Source organism: Ictalurus furcatus, chromosome 13 (assembly GCF_023375685.1).
Source record: "Ictalurus furcatus strain D&B chromosome 13, Billie_1.0, whole genome shotgun sequence".
Taxonomy (NCBI): domain Eukaryota; kingdom Metazoa; phylum Chordata; class Actinopteri; order Siluriformes; family Ictaluridae; genus Ictalurus; species Ictalurus furcatus.
This window is the reverse complement of record NC_071267.1, coordinates 7,674,708-7,694,982: the sequence shown is the minus strand read 5'-3', so window position 1 is coordinate 7,694,982 and position 20,275 is coordinate 7,674,708. Positions and strand designations below refer to the sequence as shown.

The 20,275-nt window shown below is 42.4% G+C and overlaps 1 protein-coding gene across 2 annotated transcripts in view; it reads right to left on the bottom strand.

The window, feature by feature from the left end:
• prkg1b (protein kinase cGMP-dependent 1b) overlaps positions 1 to 20,275 on the bottom strand; it is a 256,193-nt gene that overhangs the window by 83,525 nt on the left and 152,393 nt on the right. For both annotated transcript variants that reach the window (XM_053639520.1, XM_053639519.1), the window contains exons 4-5: positions 19,198 to 19,303; positions 7,639 to 7,702 (exon numbers count right to left, since the gene is read on the bottom strand). In XM_053639520.1, coding sequence (XP_053495495.1) covers positions 7,639 to 7,702; positions 19,198 to 19,303 — 170 coding nt within the window. The remainder of the gene's footprint in view (positions 1 to 7,638; positions 7,703 to 19,197; positions 19,304 to 20,275) is intronic.

Here is a 20,275-nt window from a genome sequence, read left to right as displayed (position 1 = left end):
CACTTTCCAGCCACACAGCCAATCATGTGGCAGCAGCACAGTGGATAAAATTTCACAATCTTAGTATTTCCTTTTGCTTTAATGACAGTGTGCACTCGAGCTGGCATGGACTACACAAGTTTGTGTAAAATGTCTGGGTTATGCACATAACACTGTTCCCTGAGAAGGAACCGAGAAGTTGCATGAGCTTCATGCTGTGGGAGGTGCCCTCGCGTGTGACCAGTACCTAAAGCTTTTGTGAAATCACACCTATTTATAGGCCTGCCATGCTCAGGTGATGTGGCAATTAAGTGCATCACGTGAATATAAAAACGGCACCTGTGAACCATGCTATCAACCTCAATTATCTGAAGTGAAGATGTAATTCACAGACATGACCCAGTATGGCAAAGCTACGCAACATCTCGTTCCCTTCTCAAGGAACAGGGTTACATGTGTAACCCAGCCATTCCCTCTCAAATGGAACTCAACGTTGCGTGAGCTTTATGCTGTGTGAACAAGAATACCCACTCCGTCATACTGAGTGCATGGCCTGTTCAAAAGATCTAAGCCCAAGGGGACACTCGAGCCTGGGGTGGAGTGCATGTCCAGACTGTAATAACAAATGAATGTGTGTGGCATAGACCACCCTGCCACAGCACACATCCTGTAAGGGGACCCCTTTGAATAAAGCCTTTGAGGAGGCAACCCCCCTAGTGGAATGAGCCCTTATGCCCAGGTGTAGCGAGACCGCATGCCTCATAAGCGATAGAGATTGCTTCCACTATCCAATTAGAGATGCGCTGCTTCAACACAGCATCCCCTCTACTGTCACCACCAAAGCAGACCAGCAATTGCTCAGACTTATGCCACTGACTGGAGCAGTGTAAGAGAGCCCTTACTGGACACAGTAGGTGCAATTTCTCTTGTTCTGGTGTGAGGAACGGAGGAGGGAAGAAAGCCTGCAATAATACTGGCTGAGCAGCGGACATAAGTACTTTAGGAATATAATCCGGCCTAGGATATAGGAAGGTCTTGTCTAATCCAGGGGGAAAGTCAAGGCAGGAAGGAGCAACAGTGAGAGCTTGTAGATATCCTACTCACATGAGAGATGTCAGGGCCAGCAGAAAAACTACCTTTAGAGTCAGAAGCTTCTCTGAGGCTGACTCTAAGGGCTCAAATGTGGCACTTGACAGACCTTTGAGGACCACAGAAAGGTCCCACAGCTGGGCCTCAGCCGTCTGACACTACGCATAAACCTCGATGTTAGAGGTTGTTGCCCCACAGAGTCTCCATCAATAGGGGTGTGGCTAGCCAAAATAGCGACCATGTAGACCCTGATTGTAGGAGCCAACACTGCTGAGAATCATCATTGTAAGAACTCCAGGATGTAGCTATTGAACAGTTTACTGGGTCTGACTGACGTTACTCACACCACAGGACAAAAAGTCACCACTTGAGTGCCTACAATTTTCTCATGGATGGTGCTCTAGCCTTCAACATGGCTTCTACAACCTCAGGTGAGACACCAGAATCTATGAGTTGGTGCCCCTCAGGGGCCAGGCCCACAGTTTCCATAGTTCTGGCTGAAGGTGATAAATCAACCCTCTGGCTTGAGATAGTAGATCCCTGTGAACGGGTTTCTCCCAGCGAGTTTGGTCAAGCAGGGATATTCTCTCCAAGAACCATATTGAAGCTGTCCAATAAGGTGCTACTAGCAGCAGACATAGACGGTCTTGGTGAACTCTTGCTAGAACTTGTGGGAACAGCGCGATCAGGGGAAAAGTGTACAGACATCGGCCACATATGCACCATGGCGTCCAGCCACAGTGGTGCAGGAGGAGTGAGAGTGAACCACAGCGGGCAGTGTGTTGTCTCCTCAGAGGCGAACACATCCATTTCTGCTTAGCCATATGGACTCCACCACTTTTGGATGGAGCATCCAATTCCTGGGCCTCAGCCCATGCCTCGACAGGATGTCTGCCCCCACATTCCGGTTGCCCAGAATGTACAATGCACTCACTGACACAAACTTTCCCTCTGCCCAGAGAAGAATTAGTTGCACTTGCCTGAACAGGGGGCATGATCATAACCTTCCCAGGTGGTTGATTATATGAGACCACCACTGTATTGTCTGTCACAACTAGTACATGGTGACCTCTCAATTTAGGAAGAAAGAATTTCAGTGCTTGAAATATGGCCCGCATGTCTAGGTGATTTATATGCCACTCCAGATGAGGGCCGCTCCAGAGACCGTGAGCTGGACAGCCATCTAAGACCACGCCCCAGCGCATGAGGGAGGCATCTCTCATTAATGTCTTGCGATAAGGAGATGCCCCGAGAGTGTGACCCGAGGCTAGAAACTGGGGACACCTACAAATTTTCAGAGCATGTAGGCATTGCCATGTGACACTGATTACTTTTCAGCCACAACTCAAACAGTCTCCTAAGCAATAGGCCCAATGGTATGACGTTGGCTGCTGCAGCCATAATCCCCAACAGTCTCTCGTAGAGACTGGAGGGGATGCTGAGATCCAGCTTTATCTTGCTCAATGTTGATAGGGTTGACCCTACGCGTGTTGAGGATAGAAACATCCTCATCATAGTACAATCCTATATAACCCCTAGAAAAGTTGTCCTCTGCACTATAGAAAGCATACTTTTCTTGAGGATCAACCTGAGCCCCAAACTCCTCACGTGGGTGAGAACAACATCTCGATGTTGAATCGCCAGCTCTCTTGATCATGCTAGAGTTAACCAGTCATCCAGGTAGTTTACTAAACGGATGCCATAGAGTTGCAAGGGAGCCAGAATGGCATCCATGCACTTTGTATAGGTGTGAGGGGATACAGCTAGACCAATGGGAAGAACCAGTTATTGGTACGCATTGCCTCCAAAAGTGAACCGCAGGAACTTCCTGTTACTGGGCAATATTTCTATTTGGAAATATGCGTCTTTAAGATCTATAGTTACAAACCAGTGCTCAAACTGAATCTGTGGAACAATAAGTTTGAGCATTAGCATCTTGAACCTGTATGTCTGAAGAGTACGGTTCAGATGGCGCTGATATAAACTGGCCACATACTCCCATCTTTTTTGCAGACCAGGAAATAATGGCTGTAAAAACCTCCCTCCCTCAGGGAACAGGGTACATGTTCTATGGCCCCTTTGTCCAAGAGGGATCTTACTTCCTGCGCTAACGTCAGACTCTGCTCTGTACTGAATACTTTGGTGAGCACACCTCTGAGCTGGGGGGTCAAGCTCTGAACTGGACCTGAGCCATAGGTGCCTCTCTGCCGCAACCAAGCTAAACACCGAACGGCCGATATGACTGGCCGTTTGCTTGGCCACCCAAACAGACAAATCCGTGGCGCTGCGAAGCTCAGCCACTGCCTCGGGCCCAATTCCCTCCCCGTTGTCGAGCTCACATAGCAGGTCTGCTTAGTAGGCCTACAACACTGCCATTGTATGCAGTGACCCACAAGCGAGACCTGCTGCCACAAACCACCCCCCCTTTTAAAATTCCCTGCCATCAATGGAGAGCGGTAGCTCGCAACTGCCCCCTCCACCTTTGGCATAGCTAAATACCTGTGCTGTTCATTCCCCATGTTGGCCAAATAATCTGATGCAGAGTTTTCTGCAGTGTGAGGGAGATTTATTTTCACTGGGGAGATATAATGCTGGACGAGCACTATGAGCCACTTCCTCTTCCCCAGGCCAGTCTAGATTTTCTACCGCCTTAGTAAGCACTTCAAGCAGCTCTTTACATGCTTGAGAGTGGCTCTCCATTTTTGGTGCAATGGCTCCCCCCTCTGGCTCATTGGAGTCAGAGTGGGTGTTTTGGCTTTCCATAATGGAAGGAGGAGTTGCGGGCAAGCTCCAAAATCCGGTGGAGAGCTGGACCCAGAGCAAGCGTTAGAGCAGCGCTCATCTCTAGCCCCTCTTCCAGATCCATACGAGATCCCCAGGACCTGAGCTGGCTGGCTGCTTTGGCAGTGGCCAGCCCATAACCGCGAGGCTCTGAAACCCAACTTCCTTCGGCCAAGAAGAGAGCGAGCCACAAGCAGAGCTGCCTGATCGTAAAAAAATATCATTGTGTGCAGTCAGCTCCCTCAAGGGCTGCTGTGGCATGTTCCACCCCAGACACTGCACACAGAAAGTGTGTCGGTCCCCCTCCATAATAAAACGAGGGCACGGCGTGACACACTTCTCACTCTCATTCTCTCTCACTGAATATAGAAAATACATCTGCTCAGTGACAGCTGGTGGTGATATTAAATGTGAGGCTAAAATGTATTTTAGGCTCGACATTTAAGCTATTAGGATTTAGCAATGCATTATACCATGAGGTATAATGGATAAATTATGTTGGGCTAAACTATTACACACACAAAGACTCAGAGAAAGCTGTATTCATGATTCCTATGTTATTTTAAAGTCTACATAATGTCTTATTTTGGAGAAAAGTCCAAAATAACCCATCTTGATACATTTATTTACAGGAAATAATCTGATGTGGATGAGGTTTTATATTTCCTTATCATGTGCTTTTATGTCCTCTTTTTTTTGACCATATGTACATCATGCAGACGCTTCCATATTCGCTTACCCCAAGCGAATGCTAAATGAATCATTACGTTACATAATCATTTCTGCACTGGCTCAACAGTTAATGCTATTGGTTGCAATCAGAAAGTTGGGGGTTCAATAAAGGCTTCTTCAGATTATGTCCAGTACCATCAACAATGATAGCATTTCACATCATATCATCATATGTTTCCCGTATGTAAAAAAGACAAAAGACAAAGTATAAAATTTAGCTATCACTAACTCTCCTCTCACAGGCCTCACTTCCTGATCTCCTGATCATCAGGGTCTTCAGGAGTCAAATGATTTGCTACATCACGTGTGTTCGAATAAGGATGGATTAAGGTTCTGACATTTAAGGGATTTGAGTTTGCAGCCATTCGGAAAAGGAAGTGAGCATCATAGTATCATAGTTCCTAGTATAATTACAACAACAAGACAGAAAGGTTTGCATCTATAAAAACCCCAACCCGCAATCCCATCATGTTGCTACCTGTAAAGGTGCATGCTAACCTTAACAGCCCAAAATAGAACCTGTTACTCAGACATCCTGTCTCTAATGCTTCAAGCACCTCTGACTATACAGCTTTAGCAATCTAGGTTTTGGCAGCATGACTCAATATTGACATGATGCCTCTGAGTCATAACCAGAACACAAATGCACAGAAATGTGAAAATATAATTTGATATGAATTCTTAGAGTTTGAGAAGTGAAAAAGCTAGAGGTTGCATATAAAATACGGTTTGGTGTAGTGACACGGTTCATCACAGGGAACGGCAGGGAAATTGCTTCAGTTGCTCACAGTCACTTTCTAATGGAGTGGAAATGAAGTGCACTACACATAATTTAAAGCCTTTTCAGAAATGAATGTGCCTGTGCTATCACAAATGTGTGTACAATGAGACTGTGAGAAATAGATGGTGCTGCACTGGGAAAATGCAATGTATCTGTAATGTAGACTGTTATATAAGAAATAAAACATGACAAGGCATGCTGTTCTAGATAAACAATCAATGAGAGAGTGGTGTAATGCAGACCGACATGATGAAGAGTCACTGTTACAGACTGAGAGTGATTATGACACTGGAAAAGCTAATGTTTTAACAACATATTAATTAGTACCTGAAGCATGTTGCCAATGGCTTTGCAATCATATGAAAACTACCTGTCAAGCATTTGTAAAATTTGCCAAATGACAGACTGGAATAGATTTAATCAACTTTGTGACTTCATTTCGATGGAAATTTTTAAAAACAGCTTCCAGACAAAATGACAATTTGAGAAAATTAGCCCAGACAGCTGTGTTAGCAGATTAATTCATGTTGACCTCACTTGTATGTATTTTTATCTCATTATAAAGTTGATTGTAAAGTTCAGCCAATTAGTGAAAACCCTACTAAAGCTTTGACTTTTAAGTCTATTTCAGCCAACAAGATAAATCAAGGATTTTTTTGTTTTGTTTTGTTTTGTGACAAGATCGTCTCTACAGTGGCATTTTACACTCGATCTCACAAGCCTACCTGCCAACCGTTACACATTTACAGCATGTAGGAACTCCAGGAATTAATATCAAAATCAATGAGTTATCACTCAAAAATATACCACAACAGCAGCCTTTTTCTCCCCAGTAATAATGGGAGATCAGCTAATCAGCGTGTGCATCTGAAATGGTTTGCTGGATGTTTTAAATTCTCCACTATTAACTGACATAGCCTGGAAGCCCTGCCCCCTTCTGCCAATCTCAAGATAAAGATCATTGTATGGGTTTAGCTGCTCCAGTACCATGCAAAGTACGTTAGCTGTCCTTATGCTCTGTTCATATCATGTTCATGTAACTTGGAAGTCAGACATTTACACACCTTTTTTCCTGCCTCAGCATGAGAGGATGCTACTGTTCCAGTTTTAACCCTTTTACTGGTAAAAAATCAGCATATGCACACTAACTGATTGTGTGAGCTAGCATTTGACAGAATTGAGACCTGTCAGCCAATAAGATGGGAACATTTCCACATATTTACCTGTAAACCTGTCTGATTGGTTTTGCCTCCATTCACTGATGATATAATACAACACTCTGTTCACTGAAGATACAAAATTACAGGCTGCCTTCTTTGACTTTTGACATTCAGTTACATGGTGACAAACCGTTCCAAGTGGAGAATTACTGGGGCTGAAGAACTACAGCCCTGAATGCCCAGGCCCGGTTACGCCCCTGCCCAGCCCTCACAGAAGTGCTAAATCTAACACTTTACAAATACTAATGTTGACAATATTTAGAAAGTGATTTTTTTTCTCATGTACAGCACTCAGAAGTGTATGAGCAGTGAAAATGTCAGCTATGTGGACATTAAACAACCGATTTGTAAAAGGATTATATCAATAATGTTTTACAGTTTACTGCACATATTACTGCAGAATCATCTAATAATCCACAAGCCAGCTGAGTTTTTGTGATTGTTGCTGCCAGTAAGCAGTTCCCAGCTGCACAGGTGTTAATACTGAAATGGAGGAAATGCTTGTTTTCCTGTGATTTTTATTAGGCTATTGGTTCTGTCAGATTAAATTCTTTAAGTTTTTTAATGGTAAATCACACACAGAGAAAATGAATATCAAACAAGCCTAGCTTCTCGCTTTCTACTGTATGGTCTGGTGATGTGTAGAAGAAAAAGCATTGCGACTGACATACTTTGTGTTCTGGACAGGAAACTTGTGAGATTGCCTATTTTGATTATGTTGAAATTGTGTATGTGTGGAGGGATGTTATCAGGTAACTCATGCTTTTGTAATGACTCATACTCAATTTAGTGATGAATTTAGTGATGATTAGCATGTGAAGAGGAATTTGTTTAAAACGTGTGCTCTTGCTTTTGTTTAGTGACCTGTAGCTGTGTGGTGGTGCATGAGTTCATTTAAAAAAAAATGTGTATATATATATATATATATATATATATATATATATATATATATATATATATATATATATATATATATAAAAAAATTTTTTTTTCAAATTGTAATGAAAACAAAATAAGAAGCTATGTGTGATCTGTGTTTAGTTTTGAAAAGCATACCTCTTCTAGCACGTCTGCGAGTTTGCTGAGTATTTCTTCTGCAAGGCCTTGGAACGTGGGAACACTGCAGGAAAGAGACATATAAAAACACTTATTTGAGCCTGAAATATATGTGAAAGGCACTGTATGGAGCCAGCAAAACACATCACTCTTGGCAGGCTAAGTCATTAATATCACTCTGACCTGAACTTCAAATACATAGGTTTATATCAAAATCAAGTGCATTTTCCAAGCATATTTTATTTGCTTGCTGCAATATGATATTCAAGTCATGTAAATGTCACAATGAATGCAGGAAAAGAAACATCAGTACTGTTACATTTTTCGACCTCGCGCTGCATTCAGCAAGCATTAACAGCCTGAAGCGCTTCTGGGTTTTCAGTGACATTGACTTTGTTTACTTTTGACACATGTGTTTTCTCATTGGTTGTATCTCTTATTGGTTGTGTCATCATTGTAATCAGCTGTTTTGTATTATCCCCCTCCCTATAGTTCTTGCCTGGTTTCCCACTGAAGCTAAGCAGGGTTGAGCCTGGCCAGTACCTGTATGGGAGATGGCCTGGGGAAAACTATGGCTGCTGCTGGAAGTGGTATTAGTGAGGCCAGCAATAGCCTAATGCCCCAGAATAGTAACAGGGACACTATACTGTAAAAACAGCATTGTCTTTCGGATGAGACGTTAAAAGGAGTTCCTGATACTCTGTGGTCATTAAAAATCCCAAGACACTTATTGTAAAAGAGTATTGGTGTCCTAGCGAAATTCCCCCATTGGCCCTTCTCTACCATGGCCCCCTAATAATCCAATCCTGAACTGGCTACATCAATCTTTCCTATCCACTAATAGCTGGTGTGTGGTGGGCGTTCTGGCACACTATGGCTGCCGTCGCATCATCCAGGTGGATGCTACACACTAGTGGTGATTGAGGAGATTCCTCCACCCCATACTATGTCAAGCGCATTGAGTGTCAAACTGCAGTGTCCAACTTGTATTAAACTCGGGATACATGGATCATATTTCTGCTCTCAGTAATGTTTCAAAGGCAGCTGGAGTACCCACAAAAGGCTCCAAAAAAGTGCAAGAGCAGAACTCCAGCTTGAGACCAACGGGGTGCTCTCACCTGTTGAGCTCCAGTTGAAGGTCCACGTGGTGACCTCCTCCCCAGAGCTCCAGCATGAGACCCACAGTGTGGTCTCATCCCCAGAGCTCCGGTCGGAGGTCAACATGGTGACCTCATCTCCAGAGCTCCAGTTAGAGACCCACAAGGAGGTCTCACCTCCAGATCTCCAGCCAGAGATCCATGAGGGGGTCTCATCTGTCAAGCTCCAACCGGAGGTCAACATGCTGACCTCATCTTCAGAGCTCCAGCCAGAGACCCACGAGGCGGACTCTTCTGCGGAGCTCCAGCCGGAGATCAACATGTTGACGTCCGCTCCAGAGCTCCAGCATGAAGTCACTGTGGTTCAAGTTCAAGTTGGAGGTCGACAAGACGGCCTCCCATGCCATGTTCCTCTCTGAGGGTGACGAAACAACCTCTCAAGCCATGCATAAGACCTTCTACAACCCTCCCTCCAATACTGTGGATCTTGTTCTGCCTGCCAAGTCAACAGAGAATGTTGCTCAGCCTCCTTGCTCGACTGACACCACTCAGCATCCCTGTTCAGCTGAGGACTCTGCTCAGTCTCTCTGCACAGCCGAGGACATTGCTTTGCCTCACATTGAGGCTAAGAGCTCCGCCTTGCTTCCCTGCTCCGCCTCGGACATCACTATACCAGGCTTCTCTACGAAAGTCACTCCGTTTTCCTACTCCACAGAGGAAAGGCTTTCATTCCTGCTCGGCTGAGGACGTCGCTCTGGTTCCTGCTCGGCTGAGGATGTCATTCTGTTTCTCTGCTTTGCGCTGCATGTTGCTCCCCCTACTTGCTCCACGGAAGACATCGCTCCCCCCTCATGCTTTGTGGAGAGCATTGCTCCCCTCTCTGGCCTCGTGGAATGTGTCGCTCCCCACTCTAGCTTCATAGTGAAGGTCGCTCCCCCCACTGGTGGCGCGGTATCCATTGCTCCATGCTCAACACAGACCGACGAGACAGCCCCCCAAGTCAAGCTCCAGTCTGAAGCTGATGACAGCTGTCCAAGCTTAGTTCCTGCCTAACAACCCTGGCGAGTCTGCTCTAGTCTCATGTCTGCTCCTTGCTTCCTCGAGAAACCAGTTATTTGTTGGACAATACCTGCCTCGGGACCTGGGAGGCTGTGCGAACATTTTGCCCAGAGGGCCAGGACCGCCAGGGGTGAGGGTGTGTTGGGGTGTTGGGGCTCTGTCACATTTTTCCCCTCGCACTGCATTCAGCTTCCGGGTTTTCAGTGACATCGATTTTGTTTACTTTTGACATGTGTGTGTTCTGTTATGGTTTATGTCCTGTGTCCACCCCAGTACTGTTATTGGTTGTTTCCCTTATGTGTCCTCATTGTAATCAGCTGTTTTGTGTTATCCCCTCGATTAAGTGTATTATTAAACCCCCTGTGTGTCTTTGTTCAGATGCAAAGTATATGCTCAGTTGCTGTTGTTCCTGTCTATACCAAGCCATTCTCTGTTATAGTTTCTCTGGTTTTGATTCTGTTTTGCCCTCGACTCTGATTCTCTGCCTTACCTATTCTAGTCTGTTTGCATGAACGCCTGACCTTGCCTGTCTAATGTTTTTGATCTTCGCACTATGCTTTGGATTGTTATTCTCATTTAAACTGCCTTACCTGCCTTTTTTTTTTTTTAACTTGGGGAGTTTCATAATATCATGACATTTTAAAACCATTTCACCTCTAGTCTTCACACTAGACTTGCTGACTTTTCCTTTAAAGCAATCCAGATTATTGATTTAATTGTCTACCTAAATGACCTTAAAAAAACTTCTAAGTGGTGCTGGGTCATCCCACAATCGATTTAAGTATAAACAGCTAGAACAAAGCAACGGATTTAGACACTGATTTCCATTTCTGGACCTGCCAATCGCTGTAATTCTCCAATAGGTTGGCATACCATAAATACCAAAAAATAAGCTTTAAGAATAAACAATTTCTCAGAAAAAATTCTGCAACAGAAAAATTTTTACTGCCTTAATACAACTTTTTCATTTTCAAGAGAACTGCTCCTGCTGACTTATCCTACACAGGGTTATGGGGAGCCTGGATCCTATCCCAGGGGGCTTGGGGAATGAGGCAGGGAACACCCTGGACGGGGTGCTAACCCATCGTAGGGCACAATCGCATACACACTCCAGACAATTTAGAGCTGCTAATCAGCCTACAATGCATGTCTTTGGACTGGGGAAGAAACCGGAGTACCCGGAGGAAACCCACAAAAGCCGGAAAACATGTAAACTCCACGCACACAGGGCAGAGGCAGGAAACAAACCCCCAACCCTGGAGGTGTAAGGCAAAAGTACTAACCAATAAGCCACCATGCCCCCCGTAGCTGTTGTTATTGTTGTTGTTGTTGTTGTTGTTGTTGTTGTTATTATTATTATTATTATTATTATTATTATTATTATCATCACTTCGCTGTTGAATTCTGTATTCTGATTTGTCTGAAGGTGTTGATTCATTCTATAATGAATTGTATAACAGCAACTCTGACATACTTTCCAGCTGCAAAACAAATCACAGGTTTATATTAACATACTCATTCTAATATTTTAACTTACACAGGGATTTGCTCCAGATAAACTGATTTTTAAAAATCTGCATAACTGTTGCTATGGTGAAGTTGTCTGCAAGGAGACATTTATTTAGCAATAACCGTATTTATGTCTAAATAATAAATAAAAAGCTATACATTTACATTTGTCACCAGAAAGTCTTTAGAACTGAGGACTTTATAGTTTCTTAATTTAAAAAAAAAAACATGACAAGTTGCAATTATGTTGAGAAAAAGAGAGGCTGGTTAATGGTTTTATTGGAAAATAATAACTTTCGACTGTTAACAGTAACTCCATTCCACATCATTTCCACATTGTTGCTTATTTTCCTATAACAGCATGTCCCATTACTTCCTTAGTCCAGGAAGCTGGAAGAATATACTGGTTTATTAAAACAATGTTGAAATACAGCTTATAGAAATGTATCTTAGTTTTTGATAGTATGTATGTGCATGGGGCACACTGTGTAGAAATTCCTTTGCTTTTGTGGCGTTCTTATTGCCATGAAAGCATTGTTGAACATAAACAGTTAGCATGTTAATACACCTAATGCAGCTTTTAGAAAGCAGGTCTATCACCTGTGGAAATCCATTAAAATTTAATGTAACAACACTGATACGTCTGTGTTTAAAAGGCTTTCAGCATGTTTATTCCATATAGAATTTTGTGTAAAATGTGCCTGTAAGGTGTTTATATATAGTGATGTGATGTATCTCATAAGGATTTACAATGCCTCCTGGAAAAGTGGGTTTTGAACCGATATGATCCCAGTCCAAACATCTCAGGTTCCTCTCTCCTACTCTGTAAAGCTGATAAGATGTTATAGCATACATAGGTTCCATTCATTACTCAGGGTTTAGTCACTGGATCCGAGGGGCTTTTCACATGTTAAATTGCTGCTTTAATGTAATTTTTTACTAAAGTTTGAAGTCCAACATAGAAAAAAAAATTATAACAAGATGAGGACTTTCAGTACGTCTTCTTTATACATATAATGTTTAGTAATAATCCCAATTACAATCTCAATCACACCACACTACAAGAGGCACACACAGCATTGTGAATTATATGTGCAGCTACTTAGTGTCTCTGTTTGTACCAAGCCTTTATATTCTGGTTTTTGCCTTAGGTTTATGACGTTGTCTCTTGGCCCTGCCCTGTCTGTACTGATTGCCTGACCTCTGCCTGTTCATGATTATTGACCTCTGCCTTATCCTGTGGACTTCTTGATGTTTTATTAAACTGCCATACCTGCACTTGCTTCCGTTTCAGCCTCCATTACGTGACAGAATACTTTGCCCATAACATGGAAGCAGCAGGAAAGCAAAGGAGACATCATGCTAATGTAATAAAGAACACCATACTGAGACTCAATTCTATCAAGCTTCCTCAATAGGTTGCCATGGATCCCCCAGAGACATAAGATGGATTTTTCGGCTGCCCTGAGTACTTCCTGTTCAACAACCAATTCCATTTCTTGAGCCTGGCACACCCCAAGCCTGACCAGAGGCAGTGGCTGGGGTTCATACTGTCCCAGCACAAGACCCACAATGTGGCTTCCTCTTCTGAGCTCTAGCCTGAGACCCATGAGGTGGTCTCACCTGCTGAACTCCTGTCGGAGGTCAATGTGGCGACCTCCTCCCCAGAGCCCCAGTCGGAGGTCAACGTGGCAATCTCCTCCCCAGAGCTCCAGCACGAGACCCATGAGGAGGCCTCATCTCCAGAGCTCCAGCATTGGGTGGGTCAGTGAGGTGACCTCCCATGTCAAGTTCCAGTTGAAGGCAGACAAGATCTCAATCACACCACACTACTTGAGAGACTCTCACACACAGCCACTGCGAAGTATATGCTCAGTTGCCTAGTGTCTCTGTCTATACCAAGCCTTTATACCGTGTCTGTTTATTCTGGTTTTTGACTTTGCTTATGTTTAAAACCTTGTCTCTTCGCTCTGCCCTGTTTGCCTGATTGCCTGACCTCTGCCTGTTCATGATTATTGATTTCTGCCTTATCCTGTGGACTTCAGGTTTCATTAAACTGCCATACCTGCACTTGCTTCTGTCTGTGCCTCCATTTCCTGACAGACAGGATGTCAAGAAGCTGTGTAAGCTGTGTAAGGCTCCTAACATATATGATGTATTATTGCACAATATTAATACATGATCTATTATAGACTTCTGCATCACTGTATACCATAAAATTCTTGTAGTCTAAAAAAGTACAGATAAATTATACTTAAGTGAAAGTATAGATAAAATCCTACTCAATTAAAAGTGGAAGCCAGCCAAAAATGTACTGAAGTCCAAGTAATATAGTTACTACTTTTTAAATGTAGTCAAGTATAACAAAGTAAAATGTGAACAATTTTCTGATGAAATTATGCAAAGTGATGCTTTCATGTAAATACTAACCTCACTAAAACTGTATTTGTTTAAACCAACTATTAAATTTTGCCTGAAAACGTCATTCAATCTGTGTAAATTTGCTGTTCATGTCTAGCACTATGTAGCTTGCTAAGCCTGCGAATGAATTTATCAGAAGTAAAATGTCCTGTTAATAGCCAATATTTGGTGCATCGTTGGATGAGGCACTAAGTGACCATTTCATAAGTGGTATCTGCAATGAAGCATGCCAAAGACGACTATTGTTGGAGTCTAATTTGGCTTTTGCACTTATGTTTGAGATAGCATTGAGCATGGAGACTGTGAAGAAAGATACACAGCAGTTGAGAGGACATGACTCGCACTCGGGAATTGCGCATACAGTGGAGGCAGAAAAGAGGGAGAATATGCTATAGATGTCATGGGAGAAACCACAGCCCACAGGTATGCAACTTTAGAGCTGCCAAATGTCATAAATGTCGAAAGAAGGGCCATATCAAAAGCGCATGTAGTACAAAAAGGGAAGCAGCATGAAAAAACGCTAGATATGTGGGGGCAGAAGAAATGGAGTTACCCATGTTTTCACTGCTTACTAATGAAGACAGGAAAAAGTCATTCACTGAGACTTTTAGAGTAAATGGCAAAAATATTCTGAGGGAAATTGATACTAGTGCTGCAGTGAGTATCATGTCTGAAAAACTGTTTCAAGATACATTCTCAGTAGAGCCACTAGATGTCGCAGCATGAAGCTTAAACCGTATACAGGAGAGATCACACATATGTTAGAACAATTTCAAGCTACTGTAAATTATGAAAGCAAGAGTGAACAGCTACCCTTGATTGTAGTAAAAGGGGAGGGGCCAGCCTTGTGTGGCAGGAATTGGCTGCAAAAGCTCACATCAATTTGGGATCAAATAAAACATGTCAATCGAGTGTGTCAAGTACAGTCCATTGAAGAGGTGATGGACTCGTACTTGGAGGTGTTTAAAGCTGAATTGGGCACACTCTATGGTGTCAAAGCAAAGATACTGGTGAACCCTAAAGTTGCTCCACGTTTCTGTAAGAGTTGTCCATTACTGTTTGCCATGAAGGCACAGGTTGATGCGGAACTAGACTGTTTAGTACCGGTTTAGTACCAGTAGTGAACAAGGACAAAACTATAAGACTATGTGGAGATTACAAATTGACCATAAATCAAGCAGCAGCTGCTACTGAGACTTACCCACTACCACGGATTGATGAATTGATGGAGACACTGAGTGGAGGAACCATGTTCTCAAAAATTTACCTGGCTTTAGCTTACCAACAGGTCCTGCTTGATGATGAGTCGAAACAGCTGAGGGTTATTCATTTATAATAGACTGCCTTTTGGTGTAAGTGCAGCACCCTCTATATTCCAGAGAATTATGGAAAACATCATGAAAGCTCTTGATGCTGTAGAGTACTTAGATGACCTACTGGTGAGTAGGAGAACAGAACAAGAGCATTTGCAGAAATTGCAGGACATGCAGCAGAGATTGCAAGAGAACGGTCTAAGAGTGAAACAGGCAAAATGTGAGTTTGGGGAAAAAACAGATTGAATGTCTGGGATATGTGCTAGACAGCCAAGGCCTTCATCTGTCTCCAAACAAAGTAACAGCAATCAAGCAGGCACCAGCACCCACATGCATAAAGGAGTTGAGAGCTTTTCTGGGGCTGGTGAACTATTATGGATGCTTTTTGCAAAAAAAAAAAAAAAAAAAAAAAAAAAAAAAAAAGTACCCTGGTAGCTCCCTTATACAGACTTCTGAGAGATAATGTTCCTTGGGAGTGGAAATAGGCAGAGCAAAGAGCTTTTGATAACAGTAAGTACTTGCTAACAAATGAAAAGGTCCTGGTATACTATGATCCAAAGTTACCACTCATCTTAGCTTGTGACCCGTCAGCTTATGGAATTGGAGCTGTTTTGCAACATACAATGCCAACTGGAGAGGAACGTCCCATTGCTTATGCCTTGCGGACTCTGGCGCCCGCTGAAAAAAATACTCCCAAATTGAAAAAGAAGGGTTGGCACTCATTTTCAGAGTTAAAAAGTTTCACCAATATCTGTGGGGAAGAAAATTCAGAACGGTGACGGATCATAAGCCCTTGATGACTTTGTTTGGGGAAAATACAAGTCTACCCACAATGGCAGCAGTCAGGATTCAGAGATGGGCAATCATTCTTTCAGCTTATGACTATGTTATTGAATACTGTCCCTCAAAGAAACACGGAAATGCAGATGGTCTTTCGCGGGTGCCCCTGGCTGACAGGAGTGATGTGGGTACAGCGGCCCTGTCAGAGAACATTAATGCATTGTTAACTGAATATTTTGAACAGGCTCCCTTGAGTGCAGATCAGGTAACATGTGCAACGCGCACAGACAAGGTGCTATCAAAGGTGCTAAAGTATGTCATGGAGGGGTGGCCAATGGCGGCGGATGAAAGTTTGAGAACTTTTCACTCACACAGATATGAATTGTCTGCAGAGACAGGATGTGTTTTCTTCTGGGGTACCAGAGTGATAATTCCTGATAAACTGAGGAAGACAGTGATGAAGGAATTGCATGTAGGTCACATGGGAATATTTAAGATGAAAGCACTTGCTCACAAGTATGTGTGGTGACCTAAAGAGGATGCAGATTTGGAGCAGGTTAGCAAAGTATGTGTGACATGTCAGATGGAACAAAAGCTCCAAACCAGGTCCCCTTACATCCTTGGGAATTTCCTGGCCAGTGCTGGAAAAGACTGCATGTAGACTTTGCTGGGCCTTTCCTAGGACACACATTTCTGATAATCATAGATACACATTCTAAGTGGTTAGAGGTTTGCAGAATGCCAAACCTCACTTCACAAGCCACTGTCACGAGACTGAAGAGACTGTTTGCAGCTTATGGGCTGCCTGAGCATATTGTCACAGACAATGGAACACAGTTCATGTCTGAGGAGTTTAGAGGGATCATGCAGCAAAATGGCATTCGTCATTCTACAAGCACCCCAGGGCATCCTGCTACTAATGGCCTTGCGGAAAGGTATGTACAAACTTATAAGAGTGGAATGAAGAAACGCGCACACTCGACAACGGATTTGGAAGAACGGATCTCTCTCTTCTTAATGCAGTATCGCACTACCCCAAACTTTACAACAGGTCAATCACCAGTAGATCTGTTTCTGAACAGGCATGTTCGCACTCGCCTGGATTTCCTCCGCCCTGATGTTGCTGTTAAGGTTCGTAGACAGCAATACATGCAGAAGTTCTATCATGACCAACGGGCTGTGGATAGGTCCTTTTCTGAAAAAGAAACAGTATACATGCGTAATACCATTGGTAATAGGAACAAATGGATTCCGGGAGTGGTACTACAACAAACATGGCCAGTATCCCATAAGGTTCAGGGACGAGACACAAATGACATTTTCAGGAGATATGGTGATCGGCTGAAAGCCCGGGTTGCAGAGGATGAGCTTTTCAAGGAGACTGACTGTCCAGAGACTGGGACCATGGTTCAACCCTCTGTTCCAGAAAGGGATAAACAAGCCATGCCTGAGCCTGCTCAGGAGAACAGTAGAGGGTCGCCAGTGGTGGTACAAAGCCCTTTCCATTCATCCAGGATTAGGAAATCACCAAAACGTTTTGATCTTCGATACTCATGAGAGATAAGAAACCATTGAATCAGTACCATTAGAACAGAACATGAACTGTTCTGAGATATATATTTATCTCTCTCTCTCTCTCTCTCTCTCTCTATATATATATATATATATGTGTGTGTGTGTGTGTGTGTGTGTGTGTGTCATTTGTAATTAGAATTAACTGTTTACTCAATCTCAGTATCTGCTACTGTCCCCTCTGATACTAATGGAACTGCAAGGCCAATTCATGTGTTTGTGCTATACACCAAAGACATTGGGTTTGAGATCAAAATATGGATATGAGATGAGAGTTTTGATTTTTATTTCATCCAGACATGTTAAACGACATGAAACATAGAACCTTTTGTATCTGACCACCCAATTTTTAGGTGAGCAAAACTATAGGAACAGAGAAGTCTTGAAGTAAATTAAGGTAAATAACACTTTTTCAATATTTGATTGCATATCCATGGATTGCAATAACTGCATCAAGCCTGTGACTCATTGACATCACCAAATTGTTGCTTTTCTTGTTTTGTGACGCTCCTCCAGGCTTTTACCTCTTTCAGTTGTTGTTTGTTTTTGGGGGGGGTCTCCCTTCAGTCTCCTCTTTAGGAGGTCAAATGCTTCTCAGTTGGGTTAAGGTCTGGTGATTGACTTGGCCAGTCTAAAACCTTCCACTTATTCCCCCTGATAAAGTCCTTTGTTGAGTTGGCAGTGTGTTTTGGATCACTGTCTGGCTGCATGATAAAGTTCTTCCCGATTAATTTGTATGGATTTTTCCTGTAAACTGGTAGAAAAAACATCTGAATCATTCTGTTGCTACCATCAACAATAAAGATTAGTGAGCCTGTTCCAGAAACAGCCATGCAATCCCAAGCCATGACACTACCTCCACCATATTTCACAGATGAGCTTGTGTGTTTTGGATCATAAGCAGATCCTTTCTTTCTCCACACTTTGGCCTTTCCATCACTTTGGTAGAGGTTAATCTTGGTTCTAGAACTTTTGTGGTTCATCTCTGTATTTCTTTGTGAATTCCAATCTGACCTTCTGGGTCTTAATGCTGATGAGTGGTTTGCATCTTGAATGGTATGGCCTCTATATTTCTGCTTTCAAAGTCTTCACTGAATGGTGGATTGTGATACTTTCATCCCTGACCTGTGGTGGTTATTGGTGATGTCATTGACTATTGTTTTTGGGTTTTTCTTCACAGCTCTCACTATGTTTCTGTCATCAGCTCTTCTTGTTTTCCTTGGGTGACAAATTCTGTGTCTGTTATTCAGTACACAAATGGTTTCTTTCTTTTTCAGGACATTCCAAATTGTTGTATTGTCTACCTTGTATATATCTTGTATTGATTTTCCCTCTTCACTCAGCTTCAAAATGGCTTGTTTTTCTCCCATAGACAGCTCTCTGATCTGCATGTAGGCTTATCCTTTTTAACAACAAATGCAGTCTTCACAGGTGAAACTGAAGGCTAAAACCAAAAGTAGACATTCTTCTCATATTAATCTTTTGATCTAAAACCCAAATGTTTTCAGTCTATGGCAAAAAAAAAAAAAAAACCACACAAAAAAAAACAAAAACAAATGAATTGGCCTCCAATAGTTTCAGAAGGGACTGTATATCCTAATCTGGAATGCAGTGGACCCTGGATGGGACGTCAGTCAGGACCAGTGTTGTGCCTTTAATTATCTCTTGGAGTAGTTTTAAAGGTACCCTGCATGCACCTTCCAAGGTTAATGTACCCTTGAGCATACCATCCCAGTAACAAGGAAAAGTACAGTTTGCTAACTGAATTTCTGTGCATATGAGGATATTATGCAGAAAGAGAAACCCACCTTTTGAGGAACTCCATGTACTCTGCATGCTTGATAAGTCCTGTCCTCATCATGATGGTCTGGAAACACTGCCGGTCAATGGCCCATAGCTTCACATTAGTGAGAGCTGAGAAACACAATCAAACAAGAAAAATCAGATCCAATGTCACAACAAGCACTCTCCACCAGCATTATTTTATACCCATAAAAGGTGTATTGTCTATAATATAGCATTAAATTCAAAAATCCTGTAACATAAACCACTAGTTTAGATGAAATTCTGTGCCAGTAAATGAGCTATACTTTTATCTAAAATAAGCACCTATCTAGCCTAAAGGGCCATGCACAGTCTTATTGCTTTTTAAAGAAGAAAAAATGGCCAGCCTTGCCCCACATTACATTTCCCTTATATTAGATTTTTGCTTCAGGCTGTTATTATACTGCATTTAAGCCCATACCATTACAATAATTCTTGAAAGCTGAGTTATGTTCATGCTGGGAATAGAAAATCCTGAGCGGAGATCAAATCAAAGATCAATATCCTTATCTGTCACAACAATCCAAAGTCTGATTCTCACTCACAGCTGAACTGTCAATTCACATAGATCTGCCATAAATCATTCCACTGTCTGGAATGTTAGCAGAGCCAAAAAAATTTTTGGTGAATCTATCTGGCGTGCCAGTGACATGAAATAGCTGTTTGTCTGTAGCCTTGTTCCTAGGCAATAATAGGCCACTCAGATATGCTGTTATAATACAAAATTATTTTCCAATGAAAAACATTTGGACTCTTCTGCCAAGACAGCTCTGCATGTTGCACATGGATGCAAAGCACTGCTTTAAGATTACCCATGTCTAGCTAGTTTTGTTCTAAAAACCTTTTTAAAAAAAAAAAATTTATTATGCACTGCTTAAATGCAAATTAAATGTCAATTATCAATATAAAATTCTTCGACCACGGAGAGCAAAAAACAATATCAAATGTCAAAATATTGTGCATTGAATCAATAAATCTGTAATACTAAACCTAGAGTATTAATCAACTGAGATGTATTCTCACCTTGCACTTTGTACCATTATTTCGACCACATAATCTGTA